We start from the raw sequence: 27515 nt of genomic DNA on the forward strand, positions 1-27515 counted from the left end.
TAGGGCTATTTAATTTTCCTAATACTTAGAGCTATTAAAAAACAAAATGGACCATCTCAAGGAATGATGGGTTTCTTTTGACCAGGGGTCTTCAAACAGGCTGAAGAGAAATTCATAGAAGACATTTTTGTTTCTGTGTAGGATGGACTTGGCCTCTGAGGTCCCTGAGGGCTCAAATGCTGTGATTTTATGACCTCAGCCTCTGCATGAGACTATGATACTGACCTCACAAAGGGAGATGAGGCAAACTGTTTCCCTGGGTATTTTGTTTTCACAGTACCTGGACCCCCTCTTGGGGGAAAAAGTGGAACAGCTAGTGCTAGGTCTCAGAGCCATGTTATTTTGGCTGCCTGGCTTTTTAATGTGTCTCAAGAGCAACTATTAATACCTCTGTCTCACTGACCTCTCCCCTAGAGAGGCAGCTAGGACACGGCCTCCCTCTTCTTTGTGTGTCTAAGAGGCACTGGACCCTGGGCAAGTATCAAAACAGTTCAGGAGACAGGAAGGACCAAACCTCCTCTGATTTCCTGAGCCTAAGAGTCATAGGCTAAGGTACACCAGGGAGAGCCCTCTCTATGGAAGATCCAATTCTGGGGGTACCAGTTATATCTCCAGAATTATTATTTATGGGAATTAAGAATACAGAAGAAAGAAACTGGAACTAAACTAGCAGCAGGCCCAGACTCAGGCCTATAAGGTAAGCCAGGGGCAGAAGGATTAGTGAAAGTTGTTTTGAGTTAGCTATCTCTTGCAGGATTTTTGTGTGCCTTTTTCTTGGGCAAAAGGAGGTGCAAAAAAGAAGCAAATTATGCTTATCTCTCCATTATATGTACCAGATGTGTATCATTTAAAAAAAAATAGATAATGAAAAGAAAATAATTCTTACCTAAGTACACAAAAATATAGGGTATGTGAGGTATAGAGGAAAGATACCTGATTAGGAAACAGGATATTTGTGTTCTAGACCTTTTCACTGATTGAAAAACTTAAACTCTGTGTTCTATCTGTAAAATAGGGCTAGTAATCTACTTACCATGTTGGGTTATCATAAAGATTAGATGAGATAATAGATTTTACAGTATTTGGAAAGCATGAAGTTTCTACAAGTGTGGGGTGTTATTATTAAAGGGGTGGGTAACCAGAATTTCCAGTCCTCTGGTCCCCTGGATACGTTGAAAAAAAGGGGGTATGAGAATTGTTCAGACATGAAAGAGATGACTGAAGAGGAATTAGACCATCTAAATTACCTCTCTCTAAGGAGTTATGATTTTGAGGGTAGTAATGATCTGGACAGAGAAAGGGAAAAGGAAACTTTTTAAAGAGGAGCTTCACCTAGGATAGCTTTTAATAGACTGAGGATGTTAGGGAAAGGAAGGGCCTTGGGCCCAGAGTTTGAGAGATGTGATTTCACTGCACAGTTTAAGAGAAGGGTTGGATGGTCTGCTGTCCTGGCAGATTTGGGAGGAAAATAGTGGGACTGTAGCTCTTTAGAAGAGAGTGAAGGTGATACTGTCTTGAGGCAAGGTCATAGATTCCAGCCCATCAGTTTACTAGGGGAAAAGGGAGGAAGATTGAAGATTTAGCAGTTTAGCAGCAAGAGAAATTGAAGTTATATTAAAAAGAGGATTTCTTGCCCCATGGATGGGAAAAGCAATCTCCTTCAACCCTAACTCCCACAGACCAAACCCTAAAGTCATTTCTCCATAAGCAGAATACAATTCCAAGAATCCTATCTTGTTTCCTTTTTGGTATAAATTCCCAAGGCAGCCTTGTTAGGAAAGCTTAGGGGATGAAGCTTATGGAGAGTCCAGGAAAAGAATCCGGAGTATAATGTGTATCCATGCCTTTGGAGCCTGGTAGAGAATTTAGAAGGGAGGCCTTGAGAGAATGGTTCTAACCTGATGCCCTCAGGTGCTTGGGAATATAAGGCCTGATCCTCTGCTGGTCTTAGTGTCGTTCTCATCTGTACAATAAGCTTCCTGGAAGTCAATTCCTCCAGGAGACCACTAGATTTTTGCTCAAAAATGGGTAATGAGGTGAGGGTGGGATGGAGATGAAAGACCACCAAGGCTCTCTGAAGGCTCCCAAATTAATGTTCCTTTTTTTCTTTTCTGTCCTTGCAGAGTGAAAATAACTACACTATGGAATCCAATACTCAACAAAGACGGTGAGTCGTCTTAATTGTCCCTTATCTTCCCCATTTCTTTTTCATCTCTTTCACTTTTAATAGATCTGAGAGAAACTGAAGAGAAGAATAGGATAACAGGGGGAAGTGTGAGAAAAGACACTTTATAACAGTTTGTTTGACAGCTAGGGGATTTAATAGATAGAGCACTGGACTTGGAGTCAAGAAAATCCCCATTTCAAATCCTGCTGTAGACACTAGCTGTATGACCCTGGCCAATTTAACCATTTCACCTTTCTCAGACTCAACATCTTGTTATGTGGAAATGGGGATAATATTAATATCAACTTACCTCCTAGGGTGTTATAAGGATGAAATGAAATAATATATGTAAAGTGCCTTGGAAATCTTAAAGCAATATAGAAATGTGAGCTGCTATTATCATCCCTGGTTTATGTGTCACCAGTCTCTTTTCCCCCTGAATTTTAACCTTCTTTTAGTGGAAAGGGTCCATGTTGGCCCCTCTTTCACTTTGATCTTTTTCGTCTTCCTTCTTCCCCATTGCCCCTCTTTCATTGACCTTGGTTAGTTTGGTCACATGGTTTTGAACTGAATTGTTATACTATCTCTTCACTGGGTGTGAATTTCTTTTTTCCAAATGAACCATGAGTCCCTCAAAATAATAGGTCTGTCTTTTTTTGATATCTTATCCAAAGAGTAGCAGAGAGTGGGAGTGAGTGCAGAGAAGGGCTTCAATAAAGACTTACTTGTGAATTCATAGATGAAATTAAGTGGTTAATTTTTCAGCTGGTTGACAAATTTTGTATGTGGTTCCCCATTTTCTCCTTTGGGTAGTACAAGTGATCTAGTCTTCTGTCTCTGGATGTTCTTGAATGAGCTCTTTTGTTCAGATGGTCCCAGATTTTAATCTCTAGCTACGAACTTCCATTTCTATTTCATCCTTGGCTTGTTATCAATTTTTGGACAAAAATCTAGTGGTCTCTTGGGGGGAGTTATCCTCTAGGAAACTTCTTGCACAGATGAGAAAGACTAAAGCCCACAGGAGATAAAGATTCTTAAGCTTAAAAATGTAGAGTCAGAAGGAACCCCAGATGCCATCAGTCAAATCTCTCATTTTATGGAGGAAAAGATATCCAATTAGCACTTCAAACTCAAGTTGAAAAGTGGTCAATGCCTAGCTTTTGATGCAAGGCTGGCCTGCATCCTCTTTTGGTAATGCACTTCTTTGATAGTTTATGCCACTTTATTTGTACACTTCATCTAAGGTTACAGTGAATAGTCCCTTGCCAGATCATGCATACGTCCCACCCCCTGCATTTTATGTGACCTTCAACTTCTTGTATTCCATGATTCATAGCAATACAGCCTTACTGGAAGATTATTATTGTTATAAAGTTGGGCCCTTGTTTCAGGGAGGAAGTTGGAAAGATTAACAACACTGCACAATTCCCCAGATGCCATCAAAGTTCCCTTTCTCCTACTGTTGAATTTTGGACCCAGCTCTTTGCCCTTTGCAGTGATCCTCTAAGATGTATATTCTAATAAGCCAGTTCTGTAAATGCATGAGAGGAAAACTGTCATCATGGATAGAGAGCTGGCTTCAAAGCTTGGTTTGGGTTCAAGGCTCACTTTTGACTGACACTGGACAAGTCCCTTAACTTCTGTGTCCTAAGCAATTCTCTCTCTCTGTCTCTATCTCTGTCTCTCTGTGTCTCCGTCTCTGTGTTTCTGTGTCTGTGTCTCTCTTTTTTTGCTGAGGCAATTGGGGTTAAGTGACTTGCCCATCTAGGAAGTCCTAACTTTAGGGCCAGTGCTCTAACAACTGGACCACCTAATTGCCTATGAGCAATTCTCAAAGATTCTTTAAATTGTCCAGAAAGTTCTGGCCTGCATTGGTACATGCAGATTCCTGACCTGGGAGCTCCCTACACAATAAAATCATAGTTATCTATTCTTACAATTGGGCAACTAGGTGTTGAAGTGGACAGAGGGCCTGTCCAGCTGGGCCTGGAGTCAAGAAGACCCATATTCCTGAATTCAATTTAGCCTCAGACACATCATAAGCTGTGTGATCCTGGGCAAATCACCTAATCATGTTTGCCTCAGTTTCCTTACCTGTAACACTGGAAAAGAAATCGCAAACCTCCAGTGTCTTTGTCAAGAAAATCCCCAAATATGGGGCCATGAATATCTGGACACAACATAACACATTGCATCATCACCACCAATAATAATCCTTACAATTATCTACCTAAATGCCTATCATAGAGATTATTCTTCTACTTTTATGACTGTTTTTTGTCCATGTGGACAATTAGGCCAAATATTTTGGAGTGATTATGATCTCATTTAAGATGGCTCTACCATGTTTCAGAAATTCATAGATAAGGACCTTTGGAAAATTTCACAATCTCTAAAGAGAATCTTTTTATTTGCATTCTGTGTTAGACATCCTTCACAGTGGCAAAGACCTTTAGCGTAGGGCATATCTCATTGACTTACATGTCTCACTTGATGTGAATAATCAGGGGAAAGCTAAAAGAAGTCATTTCATGTAGCTACACCCAAAGAAAGAACACTGGGAAATGAATATAAACTGCTTGCATTTTTGTTTTTCTTCCCGGGTTATTTCTACCTTCTGAATCCAATTCTCCCTGTGCAACAAGAGAACTGTTCAGTTCTGCACACATATATTGTATCTAGGATATACTGTGGTTTATTTAACATGTATAGGACTGCTTGCCATCTGTGGGGGAGGGGAGAGAGGGGAAAAATCGGAACAGAAGTGAGTACAAGGGATAGTGTTGTCAAAAATTACCCTGGCATAGGTTCTGTCAATAAAAAGTTATTTTAAAAAAAAGTCATTTCATGCATGAAGGAAGTGTGTATTATTTAAACCTATGCATGGGAGACACTTCGTCAGAGGATGCTAACCTTTAACCATTGAATCAAATAGTTTTTATTTAATCCACAAAAAATGAGCACAGTGGAATTAGTGGAATAGAAAATTTCTATTCTTTGTATTTTGGGGGTAATTGTGTGGCTATAAAAATGCAGTTTGATCTAGAATATCCTCTGTGAAAACTTACTGTTTTCCCTTTTTTTTTTTTTTTTGTCAAGGATGCCCCTGATAAATATCTGATTTATTTCCATAAGAATAAATCAGAAAGAAAGCATGTAGTTACTGAAATTTTCTCAATTGTTTACAATGAATTTTTCCAAGGATTTAACATGTCCTCCTTTTTCATGGGAATTCAGAGAAATGATTCCTCAGCATCCTTGAAATCATTTTGTTTCCAGTGTGGCCCTCCTCCATGGGTACTTGTTCTGGTCCATGTGCTTGTTCCATTTTTGGTTTTGTTTGTGTGTGTCTTTCTTTGCTTTTGAATGCCATTTTCATTTCCTCATGCACTGTATGTGGGACTGTCCTGAGACTTTAGTATGGTGGTTCCACTCTCCTGATGGAAAGAATTATTTGTTATGGAAATTGACAATTTTTTTTTACCTTTGTCATAGCCATTGTTTTTCTTCTGGTTTTATTATTAAATGCAGTTTTTCTCTCTTACCTAGTTCTCTATAAACTCACTTTCTTCCTCACCATTTCTTTTATGAATCATTCTAATCTTTCACTATCTTTCTTCATAAGATTTTATTAATAACTTCATATCCCAAATTAGCATTTAGAATATAGAATTTGTTTGGTGCCTAAATTAACAAATTCTTGTTGAATAAAATTTTGATAATGGCATCAATAATCATTGTGTCCTAGATATGGTCCTGGAAATGGTCCTGGAATGTCAAAGGCTATGTTAGTAGAATACAATCTCAGTTTTGTCCTAGCAAGATAAAAAAAGGCTTAATTTTAGAGGTTAGCAAAAATGTTAGGATAGTAGAGAATCATCAAATGAGAAATGTTAATTAAATCCATGGGAGCTGATAAGAGATCACCAGGAGCATAGAGGTAAAAGAGAAGAAAAGAGAATGGAAGCAAAGAAAGAGGAAAGGGGGCCCAGACAGAATCCTGTGGAAGGGTAGGAGAGAGTGACCTGGAGACGACTCCAACAAAGGATACTGAGGAGGACTAATCTGCTAGGTAGGAGAACCAAAAGAAGATGGTTTTCTGAAAACCTAGAAAGAAGACAGTATCAAGCAGAAGAGTGATCAACAGTGTCAAAGGCTGCAGAGAGGTCAAGAAGGGGGATTGAGAACAGATCATTGAGTTTGACAATTAAGAGATCACGTGTAATTTTGGAGAGAGAAGTTTTGGTGGATGATGAAGTCAAAAGCTGAATTGTAAAAGCTTAAGAAGTGAGTGAGAGAATGTGCATTAGTACAATTCCAGGTAAGCAAGCATCCTTCAGCTGCCAGACCATCATGTGTCTCAGTGTAGCTCCAGGGAAATGTGGAAAATATTCCATTAAGTCCCTGCACACAGCAGTCATCAGTACTAGGAGCCCAGCTCAGCACCAAGCAAGCTGTCAGATCCCTACAACCTTTAGCAGCAATAATCACCCGCAACTCCACCCCATCCCTTAGCACAGGATCAGACATGAGGGGCCCCTGGGGCTTTGGGGTAACATCAGCACTAGATAAACAGTCAGGATTGCAGCCACTAGCACAAGAACAGTACTCCTTCAACATTGAGAGCAGAGCTCAAATTTAAAAGAAAGAAAAAAAATCCCTCAACACTACCTGAAAAATAAGAGCAACAACAAAAAAGAATCTTTCCATAGAAAGTTATTATGATGACAGAGAAGACAAAAACACAACTAGAAAGAGGACAACAATGTCAAAACACCTATGGGCAAAACCCCAAAGAAAACTGGAAAGTGATTTTAAGACCAGAGAGAATTCACATAAGAGCTGAAAAAGAAGCTTAAAATTGTAAAAGAGAGGTAGAAAAAAAATTGGGAAAAGAAATGATAGTGGATGTAAGAGAATTATGAAAAAAAGGAAATAAGTTTCAATGATCTTATGATGAAGAGAACTATCTACAGCCAGAGAGAGGACTGTGGGAACTGAGTGTGGTTCACAAGGTAGTATTTTCATTATTTTTGCTGCTGTTCACTTGCATTTTGTTTTCTATTTATTTTCTTTTTCCTTTTAATCTAATTTTTCTTGTGCAGCAAGATAATTGTGGAAATATATATATATATATATATATATACACATATACTGGATTTATATACATATATTGGATATAAATATATATATACATATATTGGATATACATACATATATATATTTACACATATATTTTAACATGTATAATATATATTGGATTGCTTGCCATCTAGGGGAGGAGATGGGGAGAAGGAGGGGAAAATTTGGAACACAAGGCCATGCAAGGGTCAATGTTAAAAAATTATCCATGCATATGTTTTGAAAATAAAACATTTAAATAAAAAAATAAATTAAATTTAAAAAAAGAGAGAAGAAGGTCAGAGGAATCCTTTGGAGGAATTTCAATTGTATCATTGTGGAACTCAGTCTTTTTAGGGAGAAGGAAAAAAGACTCCGGGTAGGTAGACAAGTAGCAGGAAAATCAAAAAGAACTTTCAATCATGTGCACAATCTATAATTATGTACAAAACATAACCAAAGTTGTTACCCTAGGTTTTCGTTACAAGATGAGGTCTGTGACTGTTCATTTCCCCATCAAAGTTGTTATTGACAAAAATGGCTTACTTGTAGAAATCAGAAATTTTTTCTGTGAAAAATATATTCAAAGATTGCACATGAGATGAGGGGATATTTGTGCTATTTCCCAAGCCTAAAAAGATGAGTTAATTCTTGAAGGAAATGATTTTGAATTTGCATCAGATTTAGCTGTCATGATCTAACAAGCCACCACAGTCAAAAACAAGGATATCAGAAAATGTTGGATGGTATTTATGCTTCTGAGAAAGAACACAGTGCAACAAGCTGATGAATAAGTTGGTAAAGATGCCAAAGGCTGGGTCCTGAAGAGTCAACACTTATTCAGATGTCAAAATAAAAATCCCTTGTATTCTGATGGAAGAGGATCTCTTCGATAAAGAGAGCCTTAATTGATCAAAGATGGACAGAAGCAGCTACACCCAGAGAAAGAACACTGGGAAATGAATATAAACTGCTTGCATTTTTGTTTTTCTTCCCGGGTTATTTATACCTTCTGAATTCAATTCTCCCTGTACAACAAGAAAACTGTCCGGTTCTGCACAAATATATTGTATCCAGGATATACTGTAACCTATTCAACATGTAAAGGACTGCTTGCCATCTGGGGGAGAGGGTGGAGGGAGGGAGGGGAAAAATCAGAACAGAAGTGAGTGCAAGGGATAAAGCTGTAAAAAATTACCCTGGCATGCGTTCTATCAATAAAAAGATATTAAAATTTAAAAAAAGAGAGAAAAAAAATCCTTTTTTGTCCAAAAAGAGAAAAGAAAAGAAAAAAAAAAGACAACAGGTTGGAAAACTGATTAAAAAGTAAAACTGGCCAAATAGAGAAGATACAAAACTTCACTGAAGAAAATAAGCACTTTTAAAGAATATAATCGGCTAAATAGAAAAGAAAATAAAGGCTAATTGAAGAAAACAACACCTTATAAGTTAGAATTGGACAAGTAGAAGCTAATGACTCTATGAAAAATCAAAAAGCAATCAAACAAGTTCAAGAGAATTTTAAAAATGGAAGAAAATGTAGAATACCTCATGGGGAAAAACTCATCTAGAAAATAAATTCAGGAGAGACGATATCAGAATACTTGGACTAGTTGAAAATCATAGTCACAAGGAGGATTTGAATAATATCTTTTAAGAAATTATCAGGGAAAACTGTTCTGATGTCTTGGAACAAAAAAGGCAAAATAAGGATTGAAAGAATCCACACATAACCCTAGGAAAAAAGACTACAAAATAAAAATTCTGATTATAGCCAAATTTCTGAACTATCAGATCAAGTAAAAAATACAAGTGGCTAGAAAGAAACAATTCAACCATCAGGAAGTCACAATCAGGATTACACATGAGTTGGCAACTGCATTAAAGGATTGAAGGTCATGGAACATGATATTCCAGAAAGCAAAGGAGCTAGAACTACAACCAAGAATAACTTACCTGGCAAAATTAAGTATAATAAGGAAGGGAGGGGGAAATGTCATTTAATGAAGTATAAGGATTTCAAATTTTCATGAGAAAAAGATCAGAATTAAAAAAAAAAACTGACCTCCAAAATCAAGACCCAAGAGAAGCATAAACAGGTAAAAAGGAAAAAGAAAACATAAGGGATTCAATAGAGCTAAACTGTTTACATCTATATACAAGAAAGTGATATTTGCTGGTGATTCAAGGCAATTCCAATAGACTTTGGTTGGAAAGAAAAGAACCATTCACATTCAGAGAGAGAATTATGGAAACTGAATGTGGATTAAAGCATAGTATTTTTACTTTTGTTGTTTGTTTGCTTCTTGTTGTTTTTCATGTTTTCCTCTTCCCCTTTTGATCTGATTTTTCTTGTGTAGCATGATGAATATGGAAATATGTTTAGAAGAATTGCACAAATTTGACATATATTGAATTGCTTGCTGTCTAGGGAATTGGGGAAGGAGAAGAAAGGAAGAAAAAATTGGACCACAAGTTTTTGGAAAAGGTGAATGTTGAAAACTGTCTTTGCATATATTCAGAAAAATAAAGAGCTATTATAAAAAAGATGACATTTGTAATTAAAAATCGTATCACTAATAGTACACTTAGAAGAAATATATATAGTCAGGGGGCATGGGTATAAAGTGAATTTGAGGGAAAGATTTTTTTAAAAAATTAAGGAATGAGAAAGAGGAGTACTGTGGGTACAGAAAGAAGAGGTAGAATGGTGTAAATTATTTCACCTGAAGGAGGCGAGGAAGACAAACCTATTGGAGTAGATGGGGAGATGCGATGATAGGTGATGAATATCCCTTGAAACCTCTACTCTCATCAGTATTAACTTCAAGGAGGAGGAGTAATATACCCAATCAGTTGAATATAAAAATTTAAGCTGATAGAGAAGATAGGAGTGAGAAGATTAAGTATAAAGTTGCAAGAATGGAAGGGACTGACAGAAGGGAGGGTAGATCAAAGGAAGTAGTAGATAGGAAAAAAATATTGGTGAGAGGAAGGAAGAATCGAAAGAAAAGAGAAGACAAACAGGAGGAAGCATAGGAAAACTGTGAATGTGAATAGAATGAACTCTCCCATAAAACAGAACTGGATAACAGAGTGGATCAAAAAACAGAATCATACAAAATGTTGCCTGACAAGAAACAGACTTGAAGCAGATAGATACACACAGCGTAAAGGCAAAGGGATGAAGCAGTATGCATTATGCTTCAGCTGAAGGTAAAGCAAAACAAAACAAAACAAAAAACAGGGGTAAAAATTCTGATCCTCAAAGTAATAGCAAAAATAGATCTTATTAAAAGAGATAAGGAAGGAAACTAAATCTTCATAGGTAATGAAGCAACATCAGTAGTTACCATATATGTACCAAATTCTTCTTTCCCTCTTTTATGTTTAAAGTTAAATTTAATTTTTTGAAAGAGAATGTTTGTCCTATTTTTAAAAACAGTTTGAATAGCTTTTCATTTTTCCAAATATATGCAAAGATAGTTTTCAATATTCATCTTTGCAGAACCTTATGTTTCAATTTTTTCTCTCTCTCTTTCCCTCCCCCTCTCCTCTGGACACTAAGCAATCCAATATAGTTTAAACATGTGCAATTCTTCTATACATATTTCTATCTAGCATCATAGTATTCAAATTCTTTTTTTTAAATAATAGCTTTCTATTTTCAAAATATATTCAAAGATATAGTTTTCAACATTTACCCTTGCAAAATCTGGTGTTCCAAATTTTATCTCCCTTCCTCTCACCCCTTCCCCTAGACAGAAAGAAATTTATTATATGTCAAATATGCAATTCTTCTATACATAGTTTCACAATTATCATGCTGTACAAGAAATATCAAATCAAAAAAGGAAAAAAAAAACCCAGCAAGCAAACAAAACCAAAAAAGGTGAAAATAGTATATTGTGATCCATGTTCAATCCCCACAATCCTATAGCATCCAAATTCCTTTTTTTAAAAGCTTTTTTTTTTTTTTTTTTTTTGCTGATGTAATTGGAATTAAGTGACTTGCTCAAGGTCAAATAGCTAGGAAATGTTAAGTGTCTGAGGCCAGATTTGAATTCAGGTCCTCCTGACTTCAGGGCTGGCGCTCTATCCACTGCGTCACTTAGATGCCCCAAACTTTTTATTTTCAAAACATATGCACAGATAATTTTTCAACACTGATCTTTGCATAGCCTTGTGTTTCAGATTTCCCTCTTCTTCCCCCATTCCCTCCCTAGATGGCAAGCAATCTATGTTATACATGTTAAAATATATTTTAAATCCAATATGTGTAAACATATTTATATAATTCTCTTGCTGCACAGCTCAAAAAGGAAAGAAAATGAATAAGAAAACAAAATGCAGGTGAACAACATCAAATAAAGTGAGAATGTTATGTTGTGATCCACATTCAGTTCCCACAGTCCTCTCTCTAGATGGCTCTCTTCATCACAAGATCATTGGACCTGTCTCCTTGTTGGAAAGAATCAAATTTATCAGAATTGATTGTTGTATAATAATGATGTTGCCATGTACAATGATCTCTTGGTTCTGTTCATTTCACTCAGCATGAGTTCATGTAAGTCTCTCCAGGCGTTTCTAAAATCATTCTTCTGATATTTTCTTATAGAACAATAATATTCCATAACATTCATATGTCATAATTCAGCCATACTCTAATTGATGGGCTTTTTTCAGTTTCCAGTTTCTTGCCACTACAAAAAGGGCTGCCACAAACATTTTTGCACATGAGAATCCCTTTCCTTCTTTTAAGGTCTCTTTGGGATATAGACCCAGTAGAAACACTAGTCTCCAAGTTCTTAAAGAAGTTAAGTGAATGACAAGAAGAAAATAGAAAGCAAAGCTATTTTAGTTGGGGAACTTTAACTTCCTCTCTCAGAACTTGATCAACCAAAAAAGTAAATAAGAAACAAACAAGGGAAGTAAATAGAATATGAGATACCATAAGCAATTAGAAGAACAAGGAATAGTATATCTTTCAGATTTATGGAAAGGGAAAAATTTCATGACCAAACAAGAGAGAGAACATTACAAGATACAGAGCAAATAATTTTGATTTAAATTAAAAAGGTTTTATACAAACAAAACCAATGCAACCATGATTAGAGGGAAAGAAAAAAATCTGGGAATAATCTTTTTAGCAAGTGTCTCTGATGAAGGCTTCATTTTTCAAAAATATAGAGAACTGAGTCAAATTCATAAGAATACAAGCTATTTTCCAAATTGATAAATGGTCAAAGAATATGAACAGGCAGTTTTCAGATGAAGAAATCAAAGTTATCTATAGGCATATAAAGAAGTGCTCTAAACCACTTTTGATTAGAGAAATGCAAATTTAACAACTCTGAGATATTACCTCATGCCTATCAAATTGGTCAATATGACAAAAAAGGAAAGTGCTAGGAGAGGGTGTGGAAAAATTTGGATACCAATGCATTATTGGTGAAGTTGTGAATTGATCCAATTATTCGGAAGAGCAAAAGACCACCCATACTGTGCATAGTCTTTGAACTAGCAATGCCACTACTAAACTCTGTATCCCAAAGAGATCATAAAAAGGGTAGGACCTACATGTACAAAATATTTATTATAGCTCTTTTTGTGATGACAAAATATTGGAAACTGAGGGGATGCCCTTCAATTGGGGAATGGATGAACAAGCTGTGCTATATGATTATAATAATATATATGAATATAATATATATATGAATATAATAATACAATAAGAAATTATGAAAAGGCAGATTTCAGAAAAACCTGAAAAGATTTGTATGAACTGACATAAAATGAAATGAACAGAACCAGGAAAACATTGTACATAGTACCAGCAACATTGTGTGATGATCAACTATGACTGATTCAGTTCTCCTCAGCAAACATAATGAACCAAGACAAGTATAAAGGCATCTGAGTCATCTGAGAAAGGGGGAGAAAAGGGAGCTTATAGTGAACAGCCTCAATTTTTTTTCTGTTAAATAAGAAATTAAGTTCTCAAGTGAGAGGGTGGGGTAAGGGAAACCATAGGAGATTTTAGAAAAGATGAAAAGGTTTAGAAGAACCATAGTAGAAGGTGTCCTTAGAAAGGAGTCAGGTTTCAATGATTGCTAGAAGATGAAAAGATTTAGAATGAAGGGAAATATGTTGCTTATGGAACAGGCATTCGAGAGGGCACAGTATGGAAGGAATGGATGGCATTTGGGTTGGGATTTTGAGGTGTGGTAGAGTTGAGGTGGATGTGCATAAAGAATTGTGTGGTGAGGAATGGGGAATGGAGTTTAGAGGATATTAGATTTGATCAGAGATGAGAAAATTCAGCATTGAGCAAAAATTAATACTCCTCTTCAGAGAGGAAGCTGAAGAATCAGGCAAGATTATTTTTAAGGGTTTGCATAGTGTTGTGTTAAGTTTATTTTATGTATTTACTCTTATTAAATATTACACAATATATTTTTATTAAACTATAGTTTATGTTATAGTTATAGTAAAGCTATAGTTTATGTCATGCTAAATATAGCATGACATGTAAGCCACTCAATCAGATGGTCAGACAATCAGATAGGAGACCCTATTTCACTACTACTACCCTCCACTACCTCCTCTTCCTTCTAGGTCTCCCACATATCTTTTGAGATTTTTCTTATTTTTCTTAGCTGGCTGCAGACTTTCTGCCCAGTCTTATGCGGTCTGACTCTTTGTGACCCCATTTGGGGTTTTCTGAAGATACTGAAGTGATTTGCCATTTCCTTTTCCAGCTCATTTTACAGATGAGGAAACTGAGGCAAATGGGATTAGGTATGCCCAGGGTTACATTATTTAGAAAGTGTCTGAAGTTGGATTGAATTCAGAAGATAAGTCTTCCTAACTTCAGGCCTGGCACACTATCCACTGCACTACCTAGCTACCCTCCATCTTATCCTTCCCCTCTGCCAAATGGGCTAAAACTTTTCTTCTTTACTCTAGTACCACACTATGTAAACAGGAGGAAGGTAAATCTTGACTAAGTCCCAGCAACAGTCCTTAACTTTTTCCCATGAACTCTCTATTGTTCTTTCCAGAGACTGTGCTGGACACAGAGCTGGACACACTCTAAGAGCTTGTCTGTTGCACAAGAGAGCCCCAAGCATACGTGGGGGGAGTGACTCTGGAGGGGTGGGTGTGGGTGGGGAAGGTTAAGCTTTAACTGGATGGGTGTAAAGCAGGAAAAGAACTTAAAAGAGAATCTGAGAGGGCAAAGAACACTAATCCAGGCATTTGCACCTAATTCCTCTTTCTCTCTCTGCTTCTCCAGAATTCAACCCAGACACCAACCCTTAAGGAGACTACAAACATCTAGTGATATGATGCAGCGCATGCAAGATGCTTTGCGGGGAGACATGATGAGAGAATTTTTGGCTGAATTCATAAGTACATATGTCATGATGGTGAGAAGCCAAGGCTGAAGGAGGGAACCATTCCTCCTTCTTTCTTTCTGCCTGAGTCAGGGGGGAGGGAGCCATCTTGGTCACAGGAAAGGGGGCAGTGGTAATAGTCATTTTCTTATCTCCAATGAAAGAGAGGGCTAAGAGGTGTGGGGAAACAAGATAAGAGCTGTGGGTACTGTCCCTGTAGCTTCCCACGAAGGAAAGATACCTCAAGGGAACATTGGTACCTTTGAAAACAGAGTTTTCACAATGCTGAGAAAAAGGAGACAAAAGTTTAGTCTAACGTAGGACATAATATAGTCCAAAGGAAACTCACAGTCTGATGGGAAGACAAGACTCACGCATTTGAAATTTAGAGTACACCATAAGCTAATATGTGAACAACATCTAGAATGCCATCCCTGCTATAGGAGTTCTGATAATAGAAGGGTCAGTATTAGTTGGGTAGTAATAGAGAGCTTCCCTGAAGAATTAAGACTGAGCTTAAGCTTGAATGAATAGAATGTATAGCATTTATTTATTTTTTAAGAGTTTGCATAGAATGTTGAAAAGTTTGTTTAACTTTTATTAAATATTACATAATATATTTTTATTGTTATAGTGTAAATCTGTATAGTCAAATCGTAATCAAGTATAGTTTTAAAAGCTTACATTTCTGAACACTTAGTAAGATTTCTTTATTTTTTCTGAAGCATTATTGGTAATGCATATGAACAAAAAGTATATTATTAATTCTAGTCCATTCCAACAAAGCAAAAATCATTCGATGTCAAATGAATAAAACCAATCCAACAATTATTTCCAAAAGTTATTCTGAATGATAGTGCAGCATTGTACTTGAACTTGTAGTATACACAAAATGTATAGCATTTAGATGAACAAATAGGAGGGGTGAAGGTGGGTGCTTAATGAGGGAAGGATCAAGCAAAAAGTTAAAGACAGGAGAACACATGATGGAAATGTGAGATTGACCTAGATGAAGAAACTGATGGCTGGCAACCATTGGAAGATAAGGTTGAAAAGGTCTGTTGAGGCCAGAAAAACTGGTTACTGGCCAGAACAAACTTGATACTGGATTTTATTTGTTGAGCAATGGAGAAATCCATCCATTGGGAAGATTAGTCTGATGGTGATATGACAGATGAGTTGAGAGGAATTCAGATTGGAGGCTTGGACATTATTTAATTGGTTTGCTACTGCAATAGTATGGTCAGAAGGTAATGAGGATCTACATGAAATCACACTATCTGAATAGAAAAAAGTTGGGACTAATGAGAGAAATTTTTTGGAGGTAGACACCAGGATTTGACTACTTGGTTATTAAATAGGAGAGATTAGTCAGAGGGAATGGTCAAGGATGAATGAGCACTCAGGTCTGGGTGACTGATATGATGACAATGGTGATGCTATATAAATAGATACAGAAAATCCAAGTAGAGCAACTATTTGATGAGGAAGATGATGAGTGTAGTTTTGGGCATAGTGAATTCCAATTATTGGCAAACTATCTAGTGGAAGTTTCCTTTTTTTTCCCCCAAGATCTTTAAAAAAAATTTATATCCATGCCTCCAGAAGGGAAAGTGAGGCAGGTAACTTTGCATAGCCCTCCATCATTAAATTCAATTCACTTGTATAGCATGGTATCACCTCCTGAGGTAATCTTCAAGAAGGAAGAACAACAGTAACTATAGCACTCATGAACTGATTTAGAGTCCTTGTTCTTATACTCTGTGACTTTGGATAAGTCTCAGTTTCTTTAGCTATAAAATGCTTATACAAATGTAAGGCATTAATAATGCAGTGCTTTAATAGTTCTCGTTACTCATGGACTAAATTCTATGACCCACTTTATATAAATCATATTTTTTATAGTAAAGGATATGGGAAGTTATTGGAATGTGAAGACAGGAGATAAGAGACGTAGGGATATTGGAGATGCATCACATCCAGTCCCTAGATGAACTGTGAAGGGAATAGTAATTTCTTTAGTTTTTCAACAAGAGTAGAGGCAGTCAGAGAACAGAATAAATAAAAAAAAAGAAGTGACTTGGGGCAGGGAGTAGAAAGGACCTGCCTTGGGAAGAAAGGAAGGGCAAGGTGACTGGGGTAAGAGGTGGGGCCTTATAATGAATTTGGAGTGGGGAGATTTTGCTTATTAGAAGACTACTTTCTTGGAGAGAAAAATTTCTCCCTTCTAGAAGTGTATCCCATCCTAGGAGAAGGATTTTTGAGTTCTCAAAAGCAATCAGCATCCAGGGTAATAGGGGTGTCATAAAATTAAAAATAGTAAAAACTGACTTTTGGAGTGGAGGTCTAGATTTAGAATTTCATGAATTGGAACACAAAATACTTCACAATACATGGCATTGCTTCCAAGAAGCAATGTTTCCTCTCTGAATCAATATTTCTGAAAGTGGTAGGCAAGGGAAGAAAAAAAAAGGGGGAAGAAGAACAATCAACATATATTTCTTCAAAAAGGTTTTCCCATCTCATCTCATCAGAGCTTCAATAATCCTGTAAAGGTGGCAGGACATTTATTTCCTTTTAACAGATGAGGAAACAGAGGCAGAGAGAAAAAAAAATTGACTGACATGACCCAGAACTCATAGGTAGGAAGCAACATTTCAAACCCACATCTTTGGACACCAAATCAGTGTTCTTGCACACCTGGTACAGAATCAGGGTGGGAGGGGAGGGGGAAGAGGGAGGGAGGAGCTACTGTCCCTAGACAATTCACTGGTCTAATGGTCAGCAGGAACGGATTAAGATAATGGATAGCAGCTGCCATATTTCCTTGAGATTTTTGCAAATGGGAGAAAAAATTTCCTTTGTTGTTGTTGTTGTTGTTGTTGTTGTTGTTGTTGAGCTGTGTCCAACTCTTTGTGATGAATCCACAGGGTAGTAAGTAATCTGCATTTGGATTTGAACTTCCTGAATTCAAACCTATTGCTCAATTCACCACATCACCTAGCTGCTCCCTCGCTCCCTCTTGTTATTTAAGGCTAAGAAAAGAGAGGGGAGCTAGTTTAGATAACCAGTCATCTCCACTCATCCTAAATCCCCCAGGAAGATGAGGCTTATCAAGGAGTGTGTCTGGATCCAATCCTCTTTTTTTTTTATTTTTTTTAATTTTAATTTTTTTTAAATGAAAGCTTTTTATTTACAAAGCATATGCACGGGTAATTTTTCAACATTGACCCTTGCAAAACCTTCTGTTCCAAATTATTCCCTCCTTCCCCTCATCCTCTTCCTTAGATGACAATTAGTCCCAATACATGTTAAATATGTTAAAAGTATATGTTAAATCCAATATATGTATACATATTTATACCGTTATCTTGCTGCACAAGAAAAATCAGGTCAAGAAGGAAAAAAAAAATCTGGGAAAGAAAACAAAATGCAAGCAAACAACAACAGAAAGAGTGAGAATGCTATGTTGTGGTCCACACTCAGTTCCCACAGTCCTTTCTTTGAGTGTAGATGGCTCTCTTCATCACTGAACAATTGGAGTTGCTTTGAATCATTTCATTGTTGAAGAGAACCACTTCCAGCAGAATTGATTGTGATATAGTCTTGTTGTTGTCGTGTATAAGATCTGGTTCTGTTCATTTCACTGGCATCAGTTCATGTAAGTCACTCCAGGCCTCTTTGAAATCCTCCTGCTGGTCATTTCTTACAGAACTATAATATTCTATAATATTCATCTATCAGAATTTATTCAGCCATTCTCCAATTGATGGGCACTGGATCCAATCTCGTCCCTACTTACTCTCTCAGATTTAAATCCTCTCTTACCATTTCCACCATCAAGGGGGAGTTACTCATTGATACTAAAGAATTCCAGTCCCATGGGGGCTGTTAACCTTGGAACCTAAGGTACAGAATATGCCTTTCAGATCTGCATTTTTTCTATTGCTCTTTGGGAAAAAAAATAGTTCGCCTCCTTCTGTTTTCCCATCTTAACCTCATAAGAATCATACTAGATTCTGTGATTTTCCAACTACCTTAGCCTACTTTTTTTTCACTTAATTTGAAAACTTGCATGCTCATCAAATTTATAGCTGTTGTAAAGTTGGGAAAGAGAATTATTATGTTGAAGGACTGAATTACAATCCCTCCAAAAAAGTTCTTTATGGGATATGATGATGAGTTGAACTTAAGAAGATGAAATTGAATTAGGGATAAATATCAATTGAAAAAAAGTCTACTCTTTGGCAAAGGCATATATATTTCATGATAAGTCCATGTATACACATGCACAGTGAAGGTACAAATTATCTTGTGGGTTATTATACCTAATAGAAGCAAATTTTCAAACTCTATATAGATCACTTTCCCCCTTAGCTCCCCTCAACTTGGTTTCATTGTGTTTCACACCTTGGTCAGAGCAGGTCTGATGTACTTACTGTGTTTTGATTAAGTTTAGAAATGAATCCAAGGCCTATTCAGATGAAGGAGTTTTGGTTGGGTTAGTAAAATGGAAGATACTGTCTTGTTTCTTTTTCCCCACCAACTAGTTTCTTTTATGTCTGATTTTCATTAGAAAGACAATTCCCCTTAGGTTTATGGGGATTCTGAGCAGAGGGTATAAAAGGGTTCGGGCTTGGTGGTTGTTTCTATGGAAGGGGAATGACCTTTTCCAGTTCCTAGCTTTTTTCCTCTTTTCAATAACAAATACATATTTATTCATCATCTCCTATGTGCTTTCCCTGAAAAGCTCTTCCTTATCTTGCTACCTGGGTAGTGGGAAGGAAAGGAGAGAAGGCATGGTGGCCTAAAGGGGTCACCACTGGAAAAAAAGGAACTGGATTTGAGGTGGGCTGTATAGAGATGGGATTGTTGAGATCACAATCAAAATCTAAGTGTTTAGACATTGCTAAGAGCATGGCAAGGTGGGGGCAGTGAATACCTTTTTGAGAGATGTTGGAATGCAGGTGGGAAGAAGATGGATGAAGAGGGACATGAGTAAGTCCTGTCCTCCTAAAGCTCTCTGGTTATCCCTTTTGGGCCACTCAATCTCAGGGCTCCTTAAGGGTGGAGGGGGGGTGGAACCTGTATACAGCACAATCTTAGGATTGGTGACTACCTGACATCAGGATCAAGAGGTCTCAAGTTTTTCCTCTTCTTTTTTTTGAACCAGGTGTTTGGTTTGGGGTCTGTGGCCCAAACAGTTCTTGGGGAGAATAATTACGGGACATACCTCAGCATCAACTTGGGATTTGGCTTTGGTGTTGTAATGGGGGTTCATGTGGCTGGGGGAATCTCTGGTAAGTATCTAGGACATCAGACTCTGCTCCTAAAACATCTCTCTCTCTCTCTCTCTCTCTCTCTCTCTCTCTCTCTCTCTCTCTCTCTCTCTCACACACACACACACACACACACACACACACACACCCCTTCGTCTTAGTTGTCTACATAAACTATTCCCTTTTCTTTCCTCCAAAACGAAACCATTTTCAGATCCAAAGTAAGAATTCTAAGGACCTCTCAGTCCACCCAAAAAAACTATACCTCCTTAATGACTGCCAATTATTCCAGGTAGCCCACTATCACCTTCCTAAATTCTCCTTCCCCTTCCCCCTCACTAATTTCTCTGAAAGTTCTAGCCCTAGATCTCTTTCCTAAATTCCCTCCTCAATTTTCTGCCCCTCCTTTTTCCCCTTCCCCCAGTCTGGGACCTATATCACATGACCCTTTGGAAAAGTGTTCCAACCTACTTCATCAATCTGGGTTGGTTGACATTAGGGAGGTATTTCAGACCAAGCTCCCCTAATCCTCAAGCCCCATTGCTTATTCTCTTTTCTCTAGGTGCTCATATGAACAGTGCTCTTACCTTCACAAGCTGTGTCCTGGGTCAGATGCCCTGGAAGAAGTTTCCTGTCTACACAGTGGCACAGTGCTGTGGATCCTTTTTAGCATCAGCTACCATATATGGTCTTTTCTATCGTAAGTGACACACGAGTAGAATCTAGAAGTCCTATAAACAGAGCACTAGGCTCTTAGTCTGGTGTATATTTCTCTATGACTTTTTGCAGATATGAACCAGGCAGGAAGATTTGGGATATATTGGGGGGAGAAGGGGAGTTGTGTGTTTTTTTAGAAATTTGGGTGGGGGTTTTTTATTTGATTGTTTAATATTTTCCCATTAAATTTAAAATTTTTTATATGTTTTAAAATTTTTTTTTGAATTCTAGGTTTTCTTTTATCCTCACCCACAATTAAGAAACTACATGTGAAGTTATGCAAAACACTTTCATAAAAGTCATGTTGTGAAAGAAGAATTCTCAAGAAAAATAAAAGGGAAAGAGCAAGAGCTAGAGAAAAAGAGGGAGAAAAGGGGGGGAGAGATAGAGAGAGAGAGAGAGGAAAGAGAGAGAATGAGAGACAAAGAATGTATATGTGAGTATGTGTGATGAGAAAGAGAGAGAGAAAGAGGGAAAGAGGGGGGGAGAGAGAAAGAGAGAGAAAATTCTTCAATCTGTATTCAGACACAATCAGTTCCTTCTCTGGTTATGGATAGGATTTTTCAACACAGGTCCTTCATAATAAGAGTAGTTGTGAATCATTGTACTGCTGAGAATAGCAAAGTCATTTACAGCTGGTCATACCAGAACATTGCTATTACTTTGTATATGGAACATTTCATTTTGCTTGAGTTCATAGAGGACTTTCCAAGTCCTTTTCTGAGAGCATCCTGCTTATCATTTCCCATAGAACAATAATATTCCATCACAAACACATACCATAATTTATTGAGCCATTCCCCAATTGATGGGCATCCTCTCAATTTCCAATTTTTTTGCCCTGAGAAGAGAACTGCTATGCAATCAGATTGTGAAGGACTTTAAAACCAGACAGAAAAGTTTGTATTTTATTCCTAAAAGTAATAGGAAAGTGACTAAAGGTTTATGAGCAACTTGTGCTTTAGGAATATCAGTTTGGTTGACTAATGACTAGCTCTTGAGTTAGATCAAGAAAATCACAGGTAGGATCGGGGTAATAAGAGAAGGGTCGATCTATGTCCCACTCTCTGACTCTAAATTCCTTTTAAGTTCTGATATTCAAGAATTCTAAATCAATTCTTTTCCCTTCACCTCTGTGTCTCCATCTTGAAATGGATGGTATTGGGCTGCCCTGATTTAAAGAGAGCATTCACTTCTTAAAAGGTTCTATTTGCTTCCTTCAATCCCAGATAGATGATTCTTGTAATATATTCTACATCTTTCAAGTTGTATGCCCCCAATACTATAGGGGTAACATAGAAAAGAAAATGACTCAGGCTACCCACTGTCTCATTTCCTTCTACCTGCTAAACCCTAGTTTCTTAGCTGACTTTGGGGGGAAGGGAGGGTGGTGTTGTGGTAGGGGAAAGGATATGAATCTTAGAGTCTTAGTTGCTATGGGTCAATAACAGTCCAAGGCTAATGGGTTTGATTTTTATTCTCCCTTCCCAGAGGCACTCCTACGGTACACAGATGGGAATCTGACAGTAACCGGACCCCGGGCAACTGCAGGCATCTTTGCTACTTATCCTGCCTCCTATATGACTCTGTGGAGGGGATTCATAGATGAGGTCAGTGGTGAGTGAGGGGTTCAGAATCTAGTTGGGAGAAGTGATAGAGTGGGGTAGGAACTAAGGGACTAGGGAACCTTCAAATGATAATGGGAGAGGTTCAAGGATTCTCCTAGAATACTTTTACATGTATAATATTGGGTCTTCTGGACACAGAAAACTTGGCTTTTGTTGTATTCTCTACTGTGTTAATGTGTCCAATGGTAATGAGGTTGGAGTCTGGGAAGGGGGGGGGGCAGTATTTAAAAGAAGTTCCCCTCAAAACCAAATCTGCCCATTTGGAGGCTCAACTCTAATCCTCTTCTGAACATGTGCACAGAGGGGCAACACTACTGTCCACTGAATAAAATTGTCTCTGGGTAAAGGCAGAGAAAGTATATCATCCAGGAAGTCCCAAGAAGCCCTCTGACCCTGAAATATCTATTCATTTACTTGTTTATCACAGTAACTGAAATTCTTTCATTAATTTCATTAATTTTCATACACTGCTCTGTCCTCTATAAGAAGGAAATAAGTAAACTGAGCCCTTCCCGGTTCTGGGCAGATGAGAAGGAGCTTGGAGGTCATGTGGTCTTGAAGGGGAGACAGGATTTACATCCTCAGAACAAAGAGCACTGCATATTGGCCTATCATCAAGAATCTGAGTTTGGGAGCTTGGAAGAAACTAGAGAAAGAGACAATCAATGAGGGAGACTGTTTTGAGAGTAACTAATGACTAGCACTTGAGTTAGATCAAGAAAATCATGGGTAGTATCTGGGTAGTAAGAGAAGGGTCATCTATGTTCCACTGTAGGTGTTCTCCAAGAATCTGGCCCAGGAAGGAAAGAAAGAAGGAAGGGATACAACTATTTATTAAACACCTACTATGTGCCAAGCATTTAGTGCTAAATGTGCTTTATGCTTTAGAAATATTATGTCTAAATGCTTTAGAAATATTATGTCATTTGATCCTAACAACCACACCCTAGGAAATAGGTGGTGTTATTATCTCTATTTTACAGTTTAGGAAACTGAGATTAAGTGACTTGCCGAGATCACCTTAATAGAGGTGTGTCTGATGTGGAATTAGCATCCCCTTAATTTCCAATTTTTTGCCATTAGAAGAGAATTGCTATAAATATTTTGTATTCATATATTTCTTCCCCTCACCTCCTCTTTTAAAATCGATCTCTTATGGATACAAATCTAGTAGGGGCACTTCTGGGTTAAAGAAAATATGTATGATTTTATAGTCCTTTGGGCATAGTTCCAAATTGCCCTACAGAATAGTTGAATCAGTTCACAACTCCACCAGCAGTGTATTAATGTCTCACCAAATTGATATTCCTAAAGCATCAGTTATTCAAAAACCTTTAGCCACTTCCCTATTACTTTTAGGAATAAACTACAAACTTTTCTGTCTAGTTTTTAAAGTCCTTCGCAAGCTGGCTTCAGCCTGACTAAGTTTAATTCATATTATTCTCTTTTATACGATCTCATTTCAAGCCTGCTGTCCTATTTACTTTCCCCTAAAACTTACTATTCCATCTCTTCTCTCTGTGCCCCATTCCTGGAATGAACTTTCTCCTCACTTGTGCTTCTGTATATCATGAATCACATTTCCCAGGAAGTCTTCCCGATTCCCCTTCAAATAAATATTTACACAGTGTCAAGTAGAATGTAAATGTTGGGACTATTTTAATTTGGTTTCTATATCCCTTGCCCCTAGTGCAATGCCTTGTACATGGCAGGTATATGTATTAAGTAACCACATGAATAGTGCTTTTACCTTGTATTGGGATCAGATTGGATTAGATTGGATTTACTTAGATTATTGTATTGATCAGAATAATAGCTAAGTCATTCACAGTTGATCATTGTACAGTGTTGCTGTTACTGTGTACAGTGTTCTCTGGTTTTGCTTACTTCATTTTGTATCAGTTCATACAAGTCTTTCCAGGTTTTTCTGAAACTACCTTCCTTTATTCTGAGATATTATCACCTCACAGAAATCTTCCCTAATACCCTCATTGGGAAGCAAACTCTTCTTTCTTGAATCTTTCATGGCACATTGTGTGTGTGTGTGTGTGTGTGTGTGTGTTGGGGGGTGTTTGTCAGAATATATGTTCTGAAATTCCCCCTCCTAATGCAAATCTCTAAGTATTCTACAACCTATATTCTTAGACTGTTGTCTGAAGTCCATGTCAGAGGTAGAACCTGAATCCCAGGTCTTTATGCACCTGGGTTAATAATCATAACTTAAATACATCTCTCTATTCTCTTGGTGAAACTATTTCTCATAGTAATGCTAATAGCTTAAATTTACATAGTGATTTATAATATGCAAAGCACTTACACATAACCTTATCTCATTTGATTCTTAGAACTATCTTATGAGGCTGACAGGGCAGATATTATTATCTCCATTTTACAAATTGGGAAACTGAGGTTCTGAGAAATGAAATAATATAATACAATTTAGGACTTGCAGCAGGGACTTCAAAGATCATTTTGCCTCAACCCTCTTATTTTACAAATGAAGAAACTCAATCTTACAAAGATGAAATTATTTGTCCAAGGGGACAGAGATATTAAGTGGAAGAGCCTGAATTTGAACACAGATCTTCTGACCCCAAATTTGGTGTTCTTTCCACTAAACCTGTTTTCTTCTAGGAACTAATCATACTCAAATTTGAATCATGTTTATATATACTGTTCCATCTCTTATATTAGATTATAAGCTCCTGCTGTCTCGTTTATTTTCTTTATCCCTAGCATGGTTCTCTATCTATACCTAGTAGGTATTTAATAACTGTTTGCTGAATGAATGAACAAATGAAAAATGAAGCAATGAATGAATGAATAATATTTGTGTTGAGATTTCATTTGTGAGCTCTTAACCCCTTACTAAATTCTTCTTCCAGTCCCTAGCATGTACTTAGTGCTCAGCACTACAAGTGGAAATGATAGCCCTAAGTTTGCTATGCTGCTTCTCTGGTCAAGTTCTTTCAGGTATTCCCTGAAGTGAAGTATTCTCTTTTTTGTTTTCCATAGATATTCTTAACTGGGATACTCCAGGTATGCCTGTTGGCCATCAATGACAAGAAGAACTGCCCGGCTCTGCAAGGGACCCATCCTTTGGTCATAGGTGTCCTTGTGATCACAATAGGATTGTCACTGGGCATGAACACTGGTTATGCCATCAATCCATCCAGAGACCTGCCACCAAGGATCTTTACCAGCATAGCAGGCTGGGGAAATGAAGTCTTTACGTAATTAAATTTCATTCAATTCAGTTCAATGTAATAAACATTTCCTGAGCAGCCTCCCCTACCCTGCCAATGCCTCAACTTCAAAACTTGGGTTCTGACAGTTTAAATGATTTTCTCATGGCTACATAGCTCACACATGTCAGACCCAATCTTCCTCATTACAAGACTGGCTCTCTTTAATCATTTAGATACAGACTTAGTTTCCCTCAGCCAAACTCTGTACCCCACAATGACTTGGTCCACGAAGCTCCTGTCACATAAGAGACAGAGTAGAATATATTATATAATAGACCAAGGGCCAATCTTAGGATCAGGAAAAACAAATGTCAACTTTCAGGTCCTGAGATGACCGGGAGACCAAGGGATGTCTGGCATTGTCTAGATATTCTGACAATGAAGGAAGAATTTCAGATGTCTGGAATTGTATTAACACGGAATATTGCCCAGAAGCAGATTGATGGAGGAGTTACTAGATTTTTCATTCTTGCAGACCTTATGTGGCATTAGGAAGTTGTGTGAGGAAGTATTTAACATGCAGGATTTTCTTAGACAAGGCATTATATCAAAATTAGCCTGCGAGAGGTGTAAGAAATACAGCTCTCAGTTATCCACATTGAAATTATACAGCAGCAGATGTTTTTCCTCCAATGTGCCGGGGATTTCTCCTCCCCTGATTTCTGCATTTGTATGTTCAAGTATGTTCCCATCCTAGTGTAATGGGCCTGGAAATTTCTACCATGTTAGCCATTGGAGTAATTAGTCATATAACTGTAGGCAGATGCTTTTTTGCTCTCTTCCATCCTCGATTCTCCTATCTGTTAAAAAAAGGGAGAACACAGACTTAATTTCTAAGCTCCTTCCCAGCTGTGATAGATTTCTCTTTCCTCCTCACCCCATGGGATTATCCCTATTTAGAGTAGGGCCACCTCTGTTGCATATAAAATTGAGGACTCTGACTGGAATGTGTTAGGGTGTGTGTGTGGGGTTAAATGTGATCTGGCTCTTGAGGACCCTGGGGTCCTCTCACCTGTCTCAGTCTCATTCTTGACTTTTCTGTCTCCTTTGCAGAGCAGCAGAGAGCTGGTGGTGGGTCCCTGTGGTTGCTCCACCATTAGGCTCCCTCATGGGAGCCATTATCTACCTACTCCTTATTGGACAAAGTCATCGACATCAGGGAGACCGAAATTCAGAGGTTGCTGCGACACCTAAGCCTCCTCGAGTCCTGCAGCCCCTGCAGTCCCTGCAGCCTATGCAGCCCCAGCAGTCCCCGAAGCAGAAGGTGATTGTGCCCTCGTCTCATCATTCACCTATGCCTCCCCTGTCTTCTCACTCAAATATGGATGATCCCCCATCTCCTCGTGTTGGCCGTCCCCTTCCGGCTTCCTCTCTTACTGTTTTACATAAGAATATTTCTCACAAAGTCCAAGAGGAAGATGAGACATTTATGTGACAAGGAGACAAATAAAGTCATCCCATGGAAGCTTCTCTTCCTTGAGTGTTGTTGGACTAGAACACTCTTTCCCCAAAGAGCAATCCCTAAAACTACTTTCTTTTTTCTGTATCCTTCAGACCCTTCAGTCTTCCACCTAGGAGTCCCAATCTTGCAACCTTTTGGCCTGGAGAAAAAGTGTCTAATAAAATTCATACATCTTGAGGTACTGGGGACTGAAGGTTGGTCTTTCTTTCAGGGAACTTTGCAGTTTATAAGAGGATACTTAAGAAATCAAAGCTTCAAACCAAATGACTGAATCATAGTTTTAGATTTCTTTTTAAAGGGATCACAGGAATCATCCCTGTAAAGGGTCAGCCAGGCTCTGTATAAATGCCTCCATTAATTCTCCAATGGTGGAATTTGGAACACAATGGGAGATCAGGGGATTCTAGCACCGCAGATATAGAGCTTGATTATGTAAGGGTCACCTAGTTCAACCCTCTCATTTTATAGATGAAACTAAGACCCAGAGAGTTTAAAT

At 37.8% G+C, this 27515-nt stretch overlaps 2 protein-coding genes across 7 annotated transcripts in view; one reads left to right on the forward strand and one right to left on the reverse strand.

Annotated features, from left to right (window-relative positions):
* LOC127561895 (tubulin polyglutamylase complex subunit 2-like) overlaps positions 1 to 27515 on the reverse strand; it is an 877998-nt gene that overhangs the window by 815088 nt on the left and 35395 nt on the right. The window lies entirely within an intron of this gene.
* LOC127561877 (aquaporin-7-like) lies at positions 277 to 27200 on the forward strand. 4 transcript variants are annotated; one of them, XR_007953564.1, is made up of 10 exons: positions 277 to 697; positions 2124 to 2167; positions 9720 to 9776; positions 14586 to 14718; positions 19859 to 19985; positions 20527 to 20664; positions 22173 to 22291; positions 25325 to 25542; positions 26616 to 26821; positions 27112 to 27200. XR_007953564.1 is itself a non-coding variant. In XM_051997207.1 (10 exons), the coding sequence occupies exons 2-10, from the start codon at positions 2142 to 2144 to the stop codon at positions 27130 to 27132; spliced, it is 1050 nt and encodes a 349-aa protein (XP_051853167.1). In that variant the 5' UTR covers positions 279 to 697; positions 2124 to 2141; the 3' UTR covers positions 27133 to 27200. The 4 variants fall into 4 exon arrangements, 3 of the variants coding, with proteins under 3 accessions (XP_051853167.1, XP_051853153.1, XP_051853160.1); XM_051997207.1 differs by having other exon boundaries at positions 279 to 697; positions 26611 to 26821; XM_051997193.1 differs by having other exon boundaries at positions 284 to 697; positions 26611 to 27200.

Source organism: Antechinus flavipes, chromosome 1, assembly GCF_016432865.1.
Source record: "Antechinus flavipes isolate AdamAnt ecotype Samford, QLD, Australia chromosome 1, AdamAnt_v2, whole genome shotgun sequence".
In the NCBI taxonomy this organism is placed as follows: Eukaryota; Metazoa; Chordata; class Mammalia; order Dasyuromorphia; family Dasyuridae; genus Antechinus; species Antechinus flavipes.

What these genes read in the sequence shown, in the direction of transcription:
- LOC127561877 (XM_051997193.1), top strand. Translation starts at nt 2,142, where the DNA reads ATGGAATCCAATACTCAACAAAGACG. An exon ending in TAAGTACATATGTCATGATG is followed by an intron (nt 14,719 to 19,858) that starts GTGAGAAGCCAA and finishes TTTTTGAACCAG; the next exon opens with GTGTTTGGTTTGGGGTCTGT. An exon ending in CATATATGGTCTTTTCTATC is followed by an intron (nt 20,665 to 22,172) that starts GTAAGTGACACA and finishes CTCCCTTCCCAG; the next exon opens with AGGCACTCCTACGGTACACA.